General features: G+C 34.3%; 1 protein-coding gene across 1 annotated transcript in view; it reads left to right on the forward strand.

Moving 5' to 3' along the window:
- Npepps (aminopeptidase puromycin sensitive) overlaps positions 1-20,897 on the forward strand; it is a 92,665-nt gene that overhangs the window by 57,206 nt on the left and 14,562 nt on the right. The window contains exons 6-17 of the mRNA XM_078042139.1: positions 643-843; positions 1,400-1,496; positions 1,610-1,643; positions 2,423-2,537; positions 4,855-5,019; positions 5,919-6,023; positions 6,420-6,480; positions 8,886-8,995; positions 13,141-13,204; positions 15,761-15,900; positions 17,740-17,874; positions 19,367-19,586. Of these exons, the coding sequence (XP_077898265.1) occupies positions 643-843; positions 1,400-1,496; positions 1,610-1,643; positions 2,423-2,537; positions 4,855-5,019; positions 5,919-6,023; positions 6,420-6,480; positions 8,886-8,995; positions 13,141-13,204; positions 15,761-15,900; positions 17,740-17,874; positions 19,367-19,586 (1,447 nt within the window). The remainder of the gene's footprint in view (positions 1-642; positions 844-1,399; positions 1,497-1,609; positions 1,644-2,422; positions 2,538-4,854; positions 5,020-5,918; positions 6,024-6,419; positions 6,481-8,885; positions 8,996-13,140; positions 13,205-15,760; positions 15,901-17,739; positions 17,875-19,366; positions 19,587-20,897) is intronic.

Genomic DNA, 20,897 nt, shown 5'->3' on the forward strand with positions numbered 1-20,897 from the left:
CTTAAATATTCCTAGAGAGGAAGCTAACATATTAAACTGAAATATTAATTTATATTTTAGTGTAAATGAATTTATTAGGTTCTATTCTTGAATAAATTTTCCTTGGAAATTAGAAAGAGTTTGAATAGGACAAAAAGGAGAACACCAGAGAAAAATTAATTTCTGAGGGTAAAGTGAACATTTCTTATAAATTTGCTCAGATCCAGTCTTATTGTAGAGACTGCTTGAGATCTAGAAATCTGTACCTTTAAAATATAATCCACTGTTATATTTATTTTTATTGATAAATTTTCTCCTATCCTTATTTCATTTGAAAAGTTTTTGAAACCTTACTTAAAACATCCCAGTGTCTGGTATATAATAAGAATTTTTTAAAAAGTTTATTTCTTTTTTTCCTCTCACAAGTCTTCGTAATTTGAATATTTTAGCCCCCAGCTGTTTTTATGAGTGCTTTATCAAATCACTCTCCTTCTTGAGAGGAAAGATCTTGGTAGCACTGGATGAATTGGGATGGAAAAGCAAGCCATTTTGAAAAGTAGAAAAGAAAAACATTGAAATCTGCAGCCTTTGGCTGTGTTTACTCTTAGGTATTAGTGTAAATCTGTTTAAATTTTCTTTATTCTCCCTGTCTTTTTTTTAAAGAATGTAATTGACCGGAAACCATACCCTGATGATGAAAATTTAGTGGAAGTGAAGTTTGCTCGAACACCTGTTATGTCTACATATCTGGTTGCATTTGTTGTGGGTGAATATGACTTTGTAGAAACAAGGTCAAAAGATGGTGTGTGTGTTCGTGTTTACACCCCTGTTGGCAAAGCAGAGCAAGGAAAATTTGCGTTAGAGGTAAATGTACTTGAAGAGGATTGTTCCAACAGTCCATAACTCCAGGTTGGGGAATTTACATTTCTGATCAATTACTTAGTACCATTATTTATAATTTAATCTGAAAGTTGTTGTATTACTTTGGTTTTATTTTTAATAGAACTTTGGAAATACCAACTTTGTTGTATTAACATTTTACAAAATGATTCAGAGAATATAAGTCAGACTTGGGATGTAGCTCAGTAAGAGAGCACTTGCTTAGCATGCACAAAGCGGTGGATTTAAACTCTAGCTCTGAAAAAAAAAAACGATTATATATAAAAGTAAAATTTATTTATTTAGGAAAAGGGCAAGAAAATATGTAGTTATATTTTTTTCATACCAAATTACAAATGGATTAGGGTTTGGCCAATGTATACAAAGCTTGGGGCTAAGGCAGTCTTTGGAAGTAGGGCTCCCTGGGATTGATTTCTAGTAACTTGAGATACTTTGGCTTGCAACAGGTTTCCTTTGTGGATTTCTATATGAATTATAATAAAATACTTATCAGGTGGTTCTTTTGTTTATACTTTTATAGGTTGCTGCTAAAACCTTGCCTTTTTATAAAGACTACTTCAATGTTCCTTATCCTCTACCTAAAATTGATCTCATTGCTATTGCAGACTTTGCAGCTGGTAAAGTAAATTTCATTTTATTGCTGAATTGTAATAAATTTATTTGAATTTTGAGATTTTTGAGGAAGAAACATTCATATGTATCAATAAATGTTTATATTTATTTTATGAAGGTGCCATGGAGAACTGGGGCCTTGTTACTTATAGGTATGTTAATGATGCATTACTCTGCCCTATCTTTCTCATCATTGTCTTCATAAGGGCTTCCTCCTAATCACTGTTGAGCAGCTTCTGCTTTATGATCTGGTATAAATTTTTCTGGCTCCCTCCAGTTCCATGCACATTTCAAAAACGCAGATGGACATCCCCCTCTGGTGCTACTATCTTTGCATGTAAAATTTTAAAAGTGAGCATCTGGCATTAGTAGCATTTTTGGATATATTCTTGGCTGAGTCTTTCATTTCAGTGCCTTTTCTTCCTCCAGTAGTTTGATAGTTATTTATCCAGTTTGAAGAACCTCTGATTTCATATCTTCTAGCCAAGTTTTTACATTTCTGTCACCACAACACAACCATGTGGTTATGTAAATTTTAAAACAAAGTCTGTAAACATTTTTTTTGCCTTCTACTTTCAATCGCCTTTTTAGATGCACTAAGTTTTGGACATCCTGCTCAGTGTTCTTTTCAGGACATTGGAATGCATCTTTCCCCACCACTTCCCTCAGTTAATGGAAGGACTTCTTCTCTACCACAATTATCCCTAATCCCTTAGACAAAGTGTTTCTAAAATTTCAGAAAACAAATAGATAATTAAACTGTTTCACATCTATTTGGGGTAGTCTTGAATATTCCTAGAATTTTTTTCTATCCTGTGTATGCTAAAAAATGTTTTCTTGGTATCTAATTGATCTGAATGTTCCCCACTTGTGCAAGTCTGCTTTTATTACAATATTTTAATTGTTTCAATTTTTTCCCCCTTTAACACAGGGAGACTGCATTGCTTATTGATCCAAAAAACTCCTGTTCTTCATCACGCCAGTGGGTTGCTCTGGTTGTGGGACATGAACTCGCCCATCAATGGTTTGGAAATCTTGTTACTATGGTATTTAATATTTTTAAGTGCTCAAATATATTTATTTTCATCTTGCTGTGTATTATTTTGGCCACATTATGTTTCAGGATTGGCTGTAACATTGTGCCAAGAAATAATTGATTCAAAAATTTTATTTTAAAAGATCTACTTTGAAAAGCATTCATAATCTCTCTGTTGATTGAGAACATATGGACAATTTAACTTGTTCTATAATTTGTCTGCAAATGGGGAATTTCAAGATACTAAATTGGGTGAGAAACATTCCTCTTTGGTAAAGATGAATGTAACATGCAGTGAGATTCCAGGCTAACTGTAGTTTCTTGAGTCATCTTTGTGGTTCACTAGCTGAAATGTAACCAGATAAATAACAAACTGATCTTTGATTAGATTGAAATGTTTTCGGGGGCCATTTTGTTGTTTCCTAAAATATTAAGTTGAAATATGATGAAATGAAAGCTAAAAAAAAATGCTAAAACTACAGAATGACTACAGAATAAAGGTATATTAAAATTTCAACAGTGCTGTTGAAATCCTCATTTATCAGAGTGTTTGCAGTGAATAATCTGTACATTAGTCCTGACCTTTCACTCTTACTCAAATAAATCCTGTCTATGGAAGCCCTTAGGAGCACAGGATATTAAGTGAACTAAAAGTACCTCTGCAGTGAAAGAACTGGAGATTGTAGAGCCAGCCAGATTCCTTGATAGCATTTTAGGCTGCTAAAGTGTTGATCCTGGCTTGAATGTTGTTTAAATTCATATGTATGTTTTAGAAACAAGGAACAAAGTATGGCATTTTCAAGTATGACATGCCTGATTCAGTCCTTGAAAATAAACTCTTTCCTTTACCTTTGAATATTTAAAATTTTACTTACAAATGAAAAAAAATTTTTTGAAATAAAATTTCATGTGGAATTATGTGTGTTAGTGCTTGCATTCAAATACATGCAAAAAATTATCTTTTAATGAAGCAGTTTGCTACTTTCTATCAAAATTTTTTCCTTAGCTTTTAGAAAACTTATGATTTTATTTTGAAACTACCATAAATTTTAGTAAAGGAAATGTGTGCATATTGTTTACCAGCAACTTTTTACTGGATTTATATAACCGTTCTAATTATTATAGATGTGAGTTGTTTGATAAACTGAAACAACAGTTTATTTTAATAGAGTCTACTAGTTAAGTAGCACTGAGATAACTAGCCACCTATCTTATAATGTTAAAAGTATTTGATCTTTTCAGTATTTCTAAATACTTTTGTTTTACACTAGGATTTTGGTCTCTGCCTTAGATTAATATATGTCCTTCCTTTGCTAAGAAATTTAATCAACTTTTTTATTTTTTTAATAGATGGACACCATACCTTTATTTAATTAATTTATTTTTTTAATGTGATGCTGAGGATCACATATGCTAGGCAAGTGCTCTACCACCGAGCTACAACCCCAGCCCCTATAATCAACTTTAATAAAAATTAGATTAAGATAACTGTCTAAAAAGTTGACTTTTAAAAAATGTAATTTTTTATTTTTATGTCACCCATTTGTTCTTTGTTAATTTCTCCTTCTTCCTCTCCCCTTTCTTTCTCTCTCCATACATACATACATATATATGTATATACACACACACACACAAAATACCTTTATTTTACTTGGTGTCGAGGATCAAACCCAGTGCCTCACACATGCTAGGCAAGTGCTCTGCGACTGAGCTATAACCCCAGCCCCTTGCTATATATTCTTAAAATAGTGAGAATTTTGAATTCCATAAATGCTTAAATACATTCATTACAGAACTACTTCCTGCTATGACATTTCTGTTAATTTCACATAAATCTTATTGAAGTAGTATTGTTTTTCTATTTATCTAGAAAGTTCAAATCAGCTTCTCATTTTTTTTCCTAGTCATTATAGAAATAATTTCCAGTTTTCCTGTTTTGTTCTGATAGCTTTCTGGGTTTCTTGTTGTTTGTTTAAGAAAAATTTGTAACTACATTTTATGTAATGATACCTCTGTTCTTACCTGTATTTATCTTTTCTCTTTTCCTATCCATTTGTAGGTTCCTTCCCTCCCACTTTCCTTCTTTTGTCCTTTGGTAGTAAGAAGTTATTTAAGCAATGTTTTGAAAATGTCTCTCAGTCATGACTCTGATATCTAGTTGGTCTTTGTTGACATCTGATGCTTCTCTTTTTTTCACAAATGTTTTCAATTTAATTTTAGTTGATTAAATCGTAAGTTTTGGAGGATAGTAGAAGGGACATGCTTTTCAAATTAGTGGAATTGCAGTCATTTTGTTTTTTTCAAATATTTCAACCTTTTGTTTTTAGGAATGGTGGACTCATCTTTGGTTGAATGAAGGCTTCGCATCCTGGATTGAGTATCTATGTGTAGACCACTGCTTTCCAGAGTATGATATCTGGACTCAGTTTGTTTCTGCTGATTACACCCGAGCCCAGGAGCTTGATGCCTTAGATAACAGCCATCCTATTGAAGTGAGCTATACTTTCCAACCATTGGCTTATGACTGCTTTCCTTTCAGTGAAATGAATAATTAATTATGGAGAAGTTTAGGATTCTGAAAGCCAGAAAAATTGCACGAATGGTTCCACTTTTTTTAAAATTGCAATACTGGGAATTGAACTTAGGAACTTGTACATTCTAAGCAAGTGCTCTGCCACTGAGCTATATCCCTATCCTTCACTTGTTTTTATAGTTCATATTTCCAGTCTTGAAGATCTAAAAAGAATAAGTTCTAATTAATATTTCATTTTAAGGTAGCTCATATAAAAATTTTGGACGGTGCTATGTACATTTTTGTAGAATGATACTGTAGGAACCATATGTCTTAAATAACACTATGATTCCATTGTTTCTCTGAAGGAAAATGCTGGACAGATTATTTCATTATTGTCATTATGTTTTTGTGCATATTTTAATTCTCTTGAGTTAGCCTATCCTTACTTCAGTTAGTATATACATATATATTTTACATTCAGAGAACTAGAGTTATAATCCTACTTTGACATACTTAGCTAAGATTGATATATTTATGAATAGTTAAAATTAACATAAGAAATCAAATGTTTTACATCTCTATATTCCTTTCCCTCCCACTCCCCACCAAGAATAAACAGAGCTGTAACAATTTACCTGCCAGAAGAGCAGAGTCAGGACTAGAACCTAGGCTCTGAAAGATAACGGGGATTGTGTTATATATTCTACTTCATTAATACTAGTTACTATGCCCTTTTGAGGGTTAAGATACACATTGTGAGTGATCTAAAGGCAGAAAACTATAAGTTAGAAGGGTTTTCCTAGAAAGCTCTTTATGTAATTCAGTATTACAGGCTGTCTGCTTCCTGTCATAACCCTGAATCACACTGTCTGCCAGGTCAGTGTGGGCCATCCATCTGAGGTTGATGAGATATTTGATGCTATATCATATAGCAAAGGTGCATCTGTCATCCGAATGCTACATGACTACATTGGGGATAAGGTAAAAGAGCAATTTTTTTAAAAAATCTTCCATTCTTTTGTGGTGAAATCCTAAATTTTGCATGGATAAAATGTCTGGCTTTTTAAAAAATTAAGTTCCTAGGTAATTTTTGGCTTATCTTCATTTCTTTTTTTATTTTATTTGCTGTTGTGGTCTCTTAGAAGAAAAATGTGCCAAGTATGTTTTGGGATGGTAATGGGAGGCTGATTTAAAACTTTAATTAGAAGACTAAGTGTATACATTCTTAAAAGGTAGTAAATGTTAGAGGGATAGATGTTTTTCAGTATATCTGATACTTTAGTAATTGAGTAAATTTTGCTTTTGACTACTAATATGCATATATACTGTAAATTCCAAAATCTGACTCTTCTGGATTTAAAAATTGTGTTTTCTCAGGACTTTAAGAAAGGAATGAATATGTATTTAACCAAGTTCCAACAAAAGAATGCTGCTACAGGTAATCTTAATAGCTTGAGTTAGTATTGAAAGCATTGTCACTTTATCCAGGGTGGGAAATTTCTAACAAACTTCTGGGTAACCTAGTGCTACTAAGTCATGGGTCACACTTTTGAAAAGCAAAGCCTACCATTTAACATTTTTTTTCCTTGTTATTTATGAAAGTCAGTTGGCAGTTCAATGCCTACTTATCCACTACTTCTTGCCCTGCTGCATTCTATTCAAGTGCACCTCTTCCTTTTTTTAATATATATGTATTATTTTTTAGCTATAGATTGTCACAATACTTTTATTTGTTTAGTTTATGTAGTGCTGAAGATCAAACCCAGTGCCTCACACATACTAGGCAAATGCTGTACCACTGAGCCACAACTCCAGCTCAAGTTCATCTCTTATACTGAGGCTAGAGTTATCTTGCTAGAGGGAATATCAGATCATATCCTCCTATTTATTGTCACTGAAGTCTATGCCTTTTTGTATGCCAGTGATCAATAGGTTAGCCCCTACCTAATGTTTTAGCCTCATCTCCTGTTATTCCCACTCTCATACCCTACTTTCTTGGAGCTTATTGAACATATTGCTATTGTTTCTACTTTTCCTGTTTGTACATTAGACCATTTATTCTGTGTACCTTTATTCCCTTGTGTGTGTGATGAACAACTCCAAGTTGAAGGCTAAAAATCATACTTGTGAACCCTTTATTTTCTTTGGATTTTTCTTTATGTGCTTTTCCTTCCTCTGTGCATGCTACCATCATAGTATGTACCCCTTATTGGTATTTTGCTTTATCTTCCACCATATGAATTTAACCCTGAGTTTTACTTCAGTTTGATAAGCAATGAATATTTTAAAACTGGTTAATTGAATGGATACAATGCTTATTTACACAGTGAGTTTTAAAAGTTTCTATATTTTTGTTCTTATTTCTTGTTTGAACTCATTTGTCTTTTGTTATAGTTTATAATTTTTCTTATATGCTAGAATGATTAAGAACATCTTAAAATAAAAGACCAGTTTTTTATTTATTTTATTGGTGCATTATAGTTGTACATAATATGGAATTTATTATCACATATTTGTATAGGTACACAGTATAACAATATAATTTGGCCAGTATCACTTCCCAGTGCTTCCTCCCTTCCACCCCGCCTCTATCTCTTAGTCCCTTTTCTTAACTGATCTCCCTTTGATTTTTGTGATATCTAACCACACCTACCTTTCTTTACCTTTTCCTCTCTAGTTCCGTATATGAGAAAAAAACATACAACCCTTGACATCTGAGTTTGACTTATTAACATAATGGTTTCTAGTTTTATCCATTTTCCTTCAAATGACATAATTTCATTTTTCTTTATGGCTGAATAAAACTCCCGTGTGTGTGTGTGTGTGTGTGTGTGTGTGTGTGTGTATGACATTTTCTTTATTCATTCATCTGTTGATGGACACCTAAGCTGGTTCCATAGCTGGGCTGCTGTGAATTGTGCTGCTATAAATGTGGGTATACATATATCACTATAGTATGATGACTAATTCTTTAGGATAAATAATGAGAAGTGGTATAGCTGGGTCATATGGTGGTTCCATGCTTAAATCTGTTGAGGTACCTCCATACTGATTTATGTAATGGTTGTACTAATTTACAATCCAAAAAATGTTCCTCTTTTCTCTATATCCTCTCCAGCATTTACTGTTATTTGTATTCTTGATGACTACCATTCTGACTGGTCATTTCCGTTTCTTTGAAGTGTGTCTGTTTAATTCATTTGCCCATTTATTTTTATTTTATTTTATTGGTATTGGGGAACTGGATTATTATTATTATTGTGTGTGTGTGTGTGAAAATTTTTTGAGTTTTTTGTATATTCTAGATATTAATCTTATGTCAGAAGAGTAGTAAAGATTTTTCTCCCATTTTGTAGGTCCTCTTCTTTACATTCCTAATTATTCCTTTGCTGTGCAGAAGTTTTTTAATTTGCTGCCATCCTATTTATTAACTCTTGGCATTATTTCCTGAGCTTTAGGGATCTTCTATTAAGAAAATTGTTGCCTGTGCCTGCATGCTGGAGTCTTGATGCTATATTTTCTTCTAGGAGTTAAATAGTTTCTGTTCTAATTCCTAGGTCTTTGATCTGTTTTGAGTTGATTTTTATGCAGGGTGAGAGAGAAGGGTCTAGTTTCATTCTTCTACATATGGATAACAAGTTTTCCCAGCACCATTTGTTAAAAAGACTGAAAGCCAAGTTTTTATAAGGAGATGTTAATTTGGCCTACTGTTTCCTGAACCTGAAAGAAACAAAGAATTGGTCAGCATTGTAGTGTTAAGAGTTAAATAATATTTCTAATTTGCTTTAAGAAAATAAACACATAAACATTTTAGATTATCATTGTTTGTGATTTGCCTTCCAGAGGATCTTTGGGAAAGTTTAGAAAATGCTAGTGGCAAACCCATAGCAGCTGTGATGAATACCTGGACCAAACAAATGGGATTCCCTCTCATTTATGTGGAAGCAGAACAGGTAAACTTATAAAAAGTCCTATTTGTCTGATATTACACTGCATGAAATTCAGTTTAGTGTTACCAAATTTGCTTTTCTGAACTTTTTAAATTGTAGTGAAATTTATACCAACCTTGTACTCTTTTCTCAGTGACTTTGCCCCTGCCCAACATCATTAAATTATACATAGTTAGGGAACAAAATTGTCTACTTGTACTATCCTCAGGAAGACTGTGAAAATTTGTTGGTTTACTTCTAAAAACACTACTTGATGTTTATTCTTGTTTTGGTGCTGGAGATTGAATCCAGGGTTTTAGGCATGCAAGGCAAGTGCTCTACCACTGGGCTAAATAAACCCCAATCCCCACATGAGTTTCATTCTAGAAATACAAGGTTGATTTAATATTTAAAAAGTCTTACTACAAGAGCTGGGCATAGTGGCACTGACCTATAATTGCAGTTACGTGGGAGGCTGAGGCAGAAGAATCAAAAGATTCAGGGCAATCTGGGCAATTCATTGAGACCCCCACCTTAAAAAAAGAAAATCTCACTATATTACTAGAACCAAATAGAAGAACCATGTAATCACTTGATTAAATGTAGAAAAAAAAATTGGTAAAATTCAATATGCCTTTATAATTTCCTTTTATAATATTGTTTTTAATGTTGATTGATTGAACCTGAATTAAAGAGGAGTACTTCAGAATGAGTTATTCTCCAGCAGGACTGAAAATTACACATGAACCCTTAATGCCTACCAGAAAGTTTGTCTTAATTCAGTTTTACTTATGAAATTATTCTCTTAAATGTGTTTGTCAAGGTTTTGTGAGCTGTGTTGGGAATTAGTTGCTATCCATTTTTAAGGAAAAAGATTGATAGCACTTTCTTCTCTTTATTTTTTGGTACAGAGGAATGAACTCAAGGGTACTTAACCACTGAGCCACATCCCCAGCCCTATTTGTTTTTTTATTTTGAAATAGGGTCTTGCTAATTTGCTTAGGACCTCACTAAGTTGCTGAGGCTAGCTTCAAAAGTTGCAGTCCTGCCTCAGCCTCCTGAGTTGCCGAGATTACAGGTGGGCACCACTATGCCGAGTTTATAACTTTTTTTCTTGTCTTGAACTGTTCATAAAGTCAAGTATAATTTTACAAAGTATTTACAATTTTATAATTTTTAAATTTATAATTTTACAAGTATTCTACATGACATTTAAACCAGCCCTTACACTCTCAAAATGCAGCCACATTTACAAAGAACATTTTAATGTGGATGCTTGCAAGTTAACCTTCTAGAGCCATATCTTAACTTAAAATATGAGTGGATTTATAATAAAGTAGACATACTGGAAGACCTCTCAGTTAAATGATTGCAAGGATTTGAAATGTCAACTTAGGGAATGTAATTTATATATTTGGTGGACTAGATTACCTCTAAGTTTAGTGACCTATATTGTGTTTCTTTTAATCTTCTTTTGTCTACTTAGGAGAAAAGTCTATTATGAGATGACTCATGATATATGATTATACTCGACATTCCATATAGATTTGACAAGTAGTTATCTCTCTACCTGACTTGTTTAATATTAGCAAGCCAGCCATGGTGGTATATACCTGTAACTCCAGGGGCTCTGGAGTCTGAGGCAGGAGGTTTGCAAGTTCGAGGTTAGCCTCCTTAATTTAGCAAGGCTCTCATCAGTTTATCAAGACTCTGTCTCAAAATAAGACATACCTGTAATCCCAATGACTCAAAAAAGAAGAAAGATATTAGCATACAAAGATGATTGTTCTTTTCATCTCTAAATATTTCATTCCTCAAAACTATTAAACTGTTTAATGATAACATATAGTGTGAACTCTTAGTTTTAATTTTTTTCTTCAAAGCGGGGAATCTGGGGTTGTGGCTCAGTGGTAGAGCACTTGCCTAGCATGTTCATCAAAATCTAAAAATATATTTTAAAAAATTTTTTTTCGAGGGGGGACTGTGGGGTGAACCCAAAGCCTTATATATGCTAGATAGGTGTTCTACCACTGAGCTACTTCCCTGAGCCCCCTTGTAATTTTAATTTTGATGCAGAGTCTCACCAAGTTGTCTAGATTGGCCTTAAATTTGTGATCTTGTCTCATCTCAGTATCTGGGACTATAAGCATGAGTCACCATGCCTGCCTCCAGTGCACACTTTTAAGAGCATAGTTGTTATCAAATAGAAAACAGGAATACCACTGCTTCTTAGTGTTACTGAAACTGAGCTTACTTTCCCCATCTAGTTACTTAAAGGTGTTGCTCTATTTCTTTTGTTGTTTTTTTGTCTATGTACAGAGCTAAACTCACCCATTTTATATTATAATAAAAAGGCTCTCTGTGGGGTTGGGGTTGTAGCTCAGCAGTGGAGTGCTAGCCTAGCATGTGTTAGGCACTGAACCACTGAGCCACATCCCTAAGCCATTTTATTTTTAAATTTTTTTACTTAGAGACAAACTGAGTTTGATCCTCAGCACCACATATAAATAAATAAATAAAAGGCTATCTGTGACTTAATTCTTTTGAAAGTAGAAGAACTCTCTAACATATAGTTTTTTTTCTTTTTTTAAATATTTTTGTTTAGTTGTTGATAGATCTTTATTTTTTTATTTAATATACGTGGTGCTGAGAATCAAACTCAGTGCCTCACAGATACCAGGCAAATGCGATACCACTGAGCCACAGCCCCAGCCCTCTTTTCTTCTTTTAAATGCAGTACTAGGAATTGAACCCAGGGGCACTCAACCAGTGAGCTACATCCTCATCCCTTTTTATTTTTTATTTTGAGACAGAGTCTCACTAAGTTGCCCAGGCCGGCCTTGAATTTGTGAATTTGTGATCCCTCTGCCTCTATCTCTAGAATTGCTGGGATTAAAGGCCAGCTGTTGAAGTATTTTTTTAAACAGATGAACTTGCTATTGTTGGTTCTGGCTTTTTAGTTATTTTCAGTGCCTGCCCCCCAATCTACACACACACACTTTTTGTTTTATTGCAGAATTCATCCTTTGAAACAACATGTATGCCTATTTCATGTTTAACAAGCATTTTAAATTTTGAATAGTGAGTCCACATGCCAATGTAATGTTGCTGCTTCTTAGAAGTTTAAGACTAAAGTTTAAGACTTTCTTTATAAAGATTAATATAACTTGTTTATTGTGTTGTATACCTTGAAAACTAATACATTGCTTTTAGGAACATCTCAACTGGGTATACATCCCTTTTGAGGGGTCATATTACATGGACATTTGCCATTTATTTATTTATTTTGTTAATTTTTTAAAAAAAATAGCTATCAATGGACATTTATTTATTTATTTATTTATTTATTTATTTATGCGGTGCTGAGGATCGAACCCAGTGCCTCACACATTCCAGGCAAGTGCGCTACCGCTGAGCCATAGCTTCAGCCTTAATATCTATTTATCTATTTGTTTATTTATTTAAATATGTATTTTTTTTAATGTTTTTTTTTTTTTAGGTGTAGATGGACACAACACAATGCCTTTATTTTTATGTGGTACCAAGGATCAAACCCAGGTCCCACCCATGCTAGGCAAGTGCTCTACTACTGAGCCACAATTTAGCCCCCTAATATTTATTTTTTTGCAGTACTAAAGATTGAATCCAGGGGCATTCTACCACTGAGTGCCCCCACAAACCCATTATTAATTGATTGATTGATTGATTTATGGTGCCAGGAATTGAACCCAGGGGCACTTAACCACTGAGCCACATCCCTCATCCTTTTTTTTTTTTTTTTTTTAATTTTTATTTTAAAACAGTGTTTTACTAAGTTTCCAAGAGAGACCTCAAATTTGCAGTCTTCCTGCCTCGGCCTCTTGAATTGATGTGATTCGAAGCATGCACCACCACAACTAGCTATTTATTTATGTATTTTTTTCGAAGTGCTGGGGATGGAACTCAGGGCCCATGTATACTGGGCAAGCACTCTACCACTGAGCTACATCCTGCCCCAGCCTTTTTTTAGAATACAGATTCTATAGTACATCATCTTCATCATCGCTGCATTTTGTGTATTTATCAGTCATTTGGTTCTGTTGGTTCCGTCATCTACTTTATCACAGGAATATTCCTCCCACTGCTCCAAAAGTGTTGATGCTATTATAGTCTTTACTTTGTTTCTTTAGGTAGAAGATGACAGATTACTGAAGTTGTCCCAAAAGAAGTTCTGTGCCAGTGGACCTTATGTTGGTAAGCAAATGGCTATAAATGGGAGGTAATTGATGATTTGGGGTATCAGTTGTGGGTTCCAACTAATAGGAAATATTATCCTTTTTTTTTTTTTTTTTTTTTTACCCCCCAGACCACAGATTGAATTCAAGGGTGCTTAACCACTGAACAACATCTCCGGCCCTTTTTATTTTTTATTTATAGACAGGGTCTTGCTAAGTTGCTTAAGTTGCTAACAGCTAGCTTTGAACTCAAAATCCTCCTGCCTCAGCCTCCTGAGCCACTGGGATTATAAGCATGTGCCATCACACCTGGCATTATTATCCATTATTTATAGTTATAATGGAACTAATAAAAACAAGGAGATGGTAAAAGGATAAAAGTGAGACTTAAGAAATCAAAATATAAGATTCAACACGCTATTTGTAGTATTTAATTACTTTCTTAAAAAAATCTCATGTGTCCATGTATTATTGGAGTCTATAATGAAGAATTAGAACATCTAAGAAGTGATATCTAGTCTTAATCCATAAAAGAGGATTTCTGATGTACTTAAGTGGATGGCTTAAATATAGGTGGTATTGGGCTGGGGATGTGGCTCAAGCGGTAGCGCGCTCGCCTGGCATTCGTGCGGCCCGGGTTCGATCCTCAGCACCACATACCAACAAAGATGTTGTGTCTGCCGAGAACTAAAAAATAAATAAATATTAAAAATTCTCTCTCTCTCTCTCTCTCTCACTCTCTTAAAAAAAAATATATAGGTGGTATTATTTTCATTTTGCACATGAGAGAGCTGAGGTACAACTAGGTTAAATTGGTTGAGGTCACTTATCGAATAAGGTACAAGTGGAGATTAGCTGGGCACAATGGCATGTGCCTGTAATCCCAGCAATTTGGGAGGCTGAAGCAGGAAGACTGCAAATGCCCCTCCCATACACACATAAAAGGGCAAGGGAGGAAATTGAAACAAAATAATTGAACCCCATGAGTTCTGCTTTTTTTCCCTCCACATGTGGATTGAACCCAGGGCTTTGCCATTTAGGCAAACACTCTACCAATTAACTACCTCCCCAACCCTGAGTTTATGTTTTTATTTTTTAAATATTTTTTTATTTTGTCACAGGAATGGACACAATATCTTTATTTATTTATCTGTCTATTTATTTATTTTTTTATGTGGTTCTGAGGCTGGAAGCGCTCTACCACTGATCTACAGCCCCAGCCCATGAATTCATGTTTTTAACTCACACTTTTTCAAACACATTAGACTCCCTACCTATAAAATTTTATCCAGGAAATTAAAGTTTGATTGAAAAAAAACCAAAAGTAAAGTGTTTCTCTGAATGGTAGTTCTCAACAGAGAGAAGTATATGTTATCATCACCAATGCCTTGTCATGTTCTACCCTCAAGATCTGATGCATCCTCCTAGGATTAAGAAGTATGGCCTCTGCCCTTAACTCTTCTTAAAACGTTAGAATTACTCTTATAATAAATAGGTCTGACAAGTCGGGAGTGATGGTGCATACCTGTAATCCCAGCAATTCAGGAGGCAGAAATACAAGGATCGCAAGTTTGAGGCCAGCCTCAACAACTTAGCATTGATCTAAGCAACTTAGTGAGACCCAGTCTCAAAATTGTAAAATTTTTTAAAAAAGGATGGGGATATAGCTGAGTGGTAAAGTGCTCCTAGGTTAAATTCACAGTATTATAAAAGATTTTTTTTAATGAAATAAATGCCTTACAAGTCAAACAATATATCCAAATAAATCCTTAAGGGTCATAGTTGCTGTTTTCTACCTCATACCTATAATCTGCTTTGAAATACTGATAGGTTTTACAGGCTTTTATAATGTTCAGTGACAAATATAAACAACATTAAAACCTGAATAGTGTGTGAAGGGGAGGGATTTAATTTGTTGTTTAGCCTGATAATTAGGCTATATAACTTACATATGTTAAGTATGCAACTATTTAAATAACTGTTAATGTACTTGGTAAGGACTCTTGTTTGGCATCTTAATGCAAGTCTGTTTTGCTGCCTGATATCTAAAATAGTATTTCTGCCTTACAAATGCTTTGACTTTTAGATATGACTCCTCATTAATAGAATGCAACAGCTCCCAGGATGTGTTGTATCATAGCAATAAATATCAGTGTTTCATCAGTGTGTATACCCATTAAAGACTGCACCTTAAAATTGTTTTTTAAATGCAATGCAATGGGAACACTTTCACCTACTCAAAATTTATTTTCACAGTAAAATCATTGCTATGTCTATTGCTTTGTGAAGGGAAAACAATGATTAAGGTTAAATCGTTGTATTTGTGATTCTATGAGTTAACTGCTCTCCTTTTTTTTTTTTTTAGGCTGTTATTATTTCACTAGTTATATCTTCCTTTCCACTAATATTTGGGTTAGCTGGGAGAGTTTCTGTAGCACTAAGAATGAGCTATTGGCTTACCACCTAAATTTGGGCCCCTGGCTAGAACAACACCAGTCCTCTCTACATTTTACCATCTATTTCTTCCAGGATAAAGTTAATTTTCAGGTTTTCTGTTTGTTCTTCTCTTGATTAGGAGAAGACTGTCCCCAGTGGATGGTTCCTATCACAATCTCTACTAGTGAAGATCCCAATCAGGCCAAACTTAAAATTCTAATGGATAAGCCAGAGATGAATGTGGTTTTGAAAAATGTCAAATCAGACCAGTGGGTTAAGGTGAGTCCAGAAATGGCAGAGCCATTTTTACCTTATCTGAACTGATTTCTTTAATGCATTTTATAACTCTCTCTAAATTTTACTGCTCCAGTTTAGACTGAGACTTTTTTGGGGGAGGAAGGCGTAGTGCAGGGATTGAACTCAGGTTTCATGTATACTAATGCATACTAGGCAAGTGCTCTACCACTGAGCTACATTTCAGCCCCATAGACTAGGACTTTCAATTCTAAAACTTTGTGAAATTTAGGGCTGTTTTTCAAATAGTATAATCCAGATATGTGCTCTTAATTAGATAAGGGTGTGGTAGATAAGCAAATAAAACAGAATAAGACTGAAGTGGAAAAGAAAAATAATAGACTCTGTATAAAGTCATGTTAGCCAAAACATTTGTGGACTTACAACTTTAAACACCTATAATCTCATCCACTCAGTGAACTGAGACAGGACGATTCCACGTTCAAGGCTAACCTGGGCAACTTAAACCATGTCTCACAATAGGGCTGAGGATGTGGCTCAGTGGTCAAGTGTCCCTGAGTTCAATCCCCTGGTACCAAAAAATTAAGAAATAAAAAAGGGCTGGGATTATGGCTCAGTGGCAGGGATAAAGGTATTAAAAAAGGGCAGGGGATGGGAATGTAGTTTGGTGATAGAGCATCTCTGGGTTTAATTCCCAGTACCACCACACAGGAAAAAAAAAAAAAGAAGATAAAGGAAATCAATAAAATAGAGGCTGAGGGGCATACCTCAGTGGTAGAGCACTTATCTGGTATACGCAAGGTCCTGGGTTCAATCCCCAGCATTACAAAATGAAAGAGGGAGAGGAAAAAAGGGGGGGGAAATCAATAAAATAAAAGTTACATTAGAATTATAGGATGATTTTTTAAAATATTTATAAGAAATAAAATATTTAGGGCTGGGGTTGTGGCTCAAGTGGTAGAGTGCTCACCTAGCACATGTGAGGTCTGGGTTCGATCCTCAGCACCACATAAAAATAAAGATATTGTGTCTGCCTAAAACTAAAATATAAATATTAAAAGAAGTAAAATACTTATGTCTTCTTATTTTACCATTATACTATACTGTATATAAGTATTTTCAAAAATATTTTTGGTTGTAGCTCAGTAGTAGGGTACTTGCCTAACAAATGCAATCAATCCCAGTCACAAAAAAAAAAAAAAGGAAAGAAAAATGGTTTAAGTTGTTTGTAAATAGCCTATAGAGAAATCAGTGGTTACCTTACTCCAAAAATAATATGAAATTACCTTTATTGCATCTCTCACCTAAATAATATGATAGATTTTTTTGATTAAAGGTTCTTATTCCACCTGGAGTGTCTGAGACATAATTAGAAAAATATGGTTCTTCCTGGAGGTTAAAATTTAAAATATGAAATTGTTGAGGCTTTTTACTCAATGTTTGTAAAAGCTTAATCTTTCTCAGAGAGTCTTCTATCAAGTGCTTTTATATATAGTAAATATTTTCTATAAATCTATAACGATCCATTGAGATTAGAAATAGAAATTTAGCCAACATTATTCTCTCTCTTTCTCCCATGTTCTTCCTACTATCCCTCACTTTGGCCCCTATTGTTACAAGTTTCTGGTTTTTTTTGCCTTTGCATTTATTTTGGACAACTGATTGCTAACTTTGTGGGCTCTGTGTTTTAATCCCTACTCGTTAGCATGTGTGATCTTTGTTATTTTTAACACAAATATATCTAAAAGCATAATTCATTTTACACATACAAAAGGTTGATTTGTTAAATAAATGGAAGTTCAAAAAAGACATAAAATAAAATAAATAGAAGCATTTAATAGTGCCTATTGGATATCTTTTCAGTTAAATCTGGGAACTGTTGGATTTTATCGAACCCAATATAGCTCTGCCATGCTGGAAAGTTTATTACCAGGCATTCGGGACCTTTCTCTGCCTCCTGTGGATCGACTTGGATTACAGAATGACCTCTTCTCCTTGGTAAGTGTCTCTCATTTAAGTAATATGATAGATTTTGTTGATTAAAGGATCTTGTTTTTCCTGGAGTGTCTAAAGCATAATTAGAAGAATATGGTTCTTCTGAATGTGAACACCTTTGGGAAAGGAGCAAATGACTGTTAGTAATTAAATGACAAGATTGGATCTATAAAATTTACCAGAAGCAAATACCATTTCACTACTCCTAAGCCAGTTTTTTTTTTAATTATCTTTAGTCAAACCATTCTTTATAAGACAAAAAGTTCTTTCTTTTAAATAGAAATAGATATAAGCCTTTAAGAAATTTCCCTACTTTTTTTTTTTTTTTTTTTAATATTTCAATGATTTGGGTGGAGGGCAGAGGTACTGTGAATTAAAATCAGGGGCACTTAACCATTGATCCACATCTCCAGTCCTTTTATTTATTTTTTTATTTTGAGACTGAAGTCTTGCTAAGTTGCTTAGGGTCTCACTGAACTGCTATAAGGCTAGTTTTGAATTTATGATCTTCCTGCCTCAGCCTTCCCAGTCACTGGGATTACAGGCGTGCGTGCCTGCATTCACGCACCACTACATCTGGCAGTAATTTAGGATGATTTTATGTTTTTTCTAAAGTAGTTTGCAGGAAAAGCTAGAACTTTTGTAGTTTTGTTATTATTCAAATTATAGTGTGTATTAACTTAGAAATATATTTATATTTGGTTTTATTCCAGAAAGGACTTAAAGCAGTAGCTAGTAGTATTATTTTTGTGACTCCAACATAGGTTTTATAATTTCTGGATGTCTTTGACTATGATAAAATTGTTACGTTCCTCCTAGTGTTCCTTTCAATTGAACTTGAAATTTTCCCTGCCCTCTGCAATCACTGGTTTTAGATTCCTCCTTTGTATAAACATAGATTAGCATTGATGCTGAAAACTTTACATCTTCTGATCTCTTTGCCAAGAGAGACCTGTCCCAGGAGAGTGGGTCATTTGTGCAGTTGGCTGCTGTAACAGAAGTTCTTTTTCCCAACTCCATTAGTTAGTGCTGAAAGAACTCTCAATTTGTAGTGCCTTCCAGTTTGTGCTCTTTTGGAAACGAGTAAAGGAGAGGCTTAAGTTGACACAGTTTTTAAGGTCCAGCTTTGAAAGAGCCTCTGTCAAGAATTAAAGCCCCAACTATTTTTGTAGTTTTTTTGAAGATATGAAAAATTTCAAAACAAAATCAGGGGCCCAGAAACCAAGTAGAAATATGAAGTTAACTGGTTTATTGTTGTTGTTCCTCAAGTAGGGGAGTTTAGTATAATTTTTAAAGTAGTTCTTTTATAAATAGTGAAGAAGTAAGGGATATTTTCATAACAGGAATTTTATTTCAATGGTGTTCTTCTGAACTTATTTAGTCTCATTTCCTCAAACCAAAAAAAGTATAAGCAGTAGATTATGCTGAAAATACATGCTTATTTTTTGTTTTGCTTTTTGAAGACTAGGTTAATTTATGTTTTTTCCTATCCCAGGCTCGAGCTGGAATCATTAGCACTGTAGAGGTTCTAAAAGTCATGGAGGCTTTTGTGAATGAGCCCAATTATACTGTATGGAGCGACCTGAGCTGTAACCTGGGGATTCTCTCAACTCTCTTGTCCCACACAGACTTCTATGAGGAAATCCAGGAGTTTGTGAAAGATGTCTTTTCACCTATAGGGGAGAGACTGGGCTGGGACCCCAAACCTGGAGAAGGTAATGGATGTACTTAATGGGGAAAAAAAATCAGTCAGAAACTGGTACTTTTTTATTCACCTGTAGTTAACAACTTAATTAAAATTATCTTTATATTTGTAAGATGTTACTATATATTCAACTGCCAGAAATTAAAACTCAAGTCATCCAAGTCTGCTGGTGAAGTTAACGTGTCATCACCATCGGTGCAGTAGTACTTACATATATATTTATTGCTACATGTAATTTATACAGTATTGAAAATAAAGTGTTCCAAACGCACATTTATAGTCAAGAAAAGTTAATGGGAATTTTGAGTTATTTTTCTTATTTATATTACCATACTACTAGGCACCTTATATACAACTTGTAACTCAAGATTACAGCTAAGAGACACAGGGGCCAGCTTTCTTAATTAAGGAAGTTAATTGCTTTTTTACACATGTTCTCCTCCATCATTATTTCTGTAATCACATATTTACTCTTTTTGCTATCATTTAAATGTTAAGAATGGTGATTTGAAGACTCCAAATACAATTATTTTTTACCATCTTCTAATAGTTAAAGGTGGTACTTTCTCCTAATTTTAATTTGAGAGTCTTTTGAAATAAGGACAGTAGTAACAGTACTTAAGCACTCTTTGTCTTTCATTGGTTCAACAAATATTTATGCAACTTATATGCCAAGTATTATTCTAGAAGCTGCTGATACAGCAGAAAGCAAAACATTGCCCTGTATGGTTTATATTCTAGTGGGAGACACAGCAAACAATTAAATATATACTGTTCTGGGTTGATAGCAAGTATCATGAAGAAAAACAAAGCCAGGTAAGGCAAATAAGGAGTACTAGACCACTATTTTATAGAGAGCAGTTGGGGAAATCACTAATAAGGTAATCTTTAAATCTAAGTAGAGATACCAAAGAGAGAAGTATAAAGATATCTAGGGGGGAAATGGTCCAGACAGAGGGACTGACAAATGCCTAAGGTGGGAACATGGAATAACAAGAAGGCTAGTAAGGGGCTGGGAATGTGGCTCAAGCGGTAGCGCGCTCACCTGGCATGCGTGCGGCCAGGGTTCGATCCTCAGCACCACATACAAACAAAGATGTTGTGTCCGCCGAGAACTAAAAAATAAATATTAAAAATTCTCTCTCTTTCTCTCTCTCTCTCTCCTCTCTCACTCTCTTTTTTTAAAAAAAAAAGAAGGCTAGTAAGGTCAGAACAGAGTAAATGAGAGAGGGAGGAACATGGGAAGTGTACTAGATCTTACAGGACTTGTAGACCCATGGTAAGAAGTTTTTGACTTTCATATTTTGTGACTTGAGGTGAT

This window comes from Ictidomys tridecemlineatus, chromosome 3 (genome assembly GCF_052094955.1).
Source record: "Ictidomys tridecemlineatus isolate mIctTri1 chromosome 3, mIctTri1.hap1, whole genome shotgun sequence".
In the NCBI taxonomy this organism is placed as follows: domain Eukaryota; kingdom Metazoa; phylum Chordata; class Mammalia; order Rodentia; family Sciuridae; genus Ictidomys; species Ictidomys tridecemlineatus.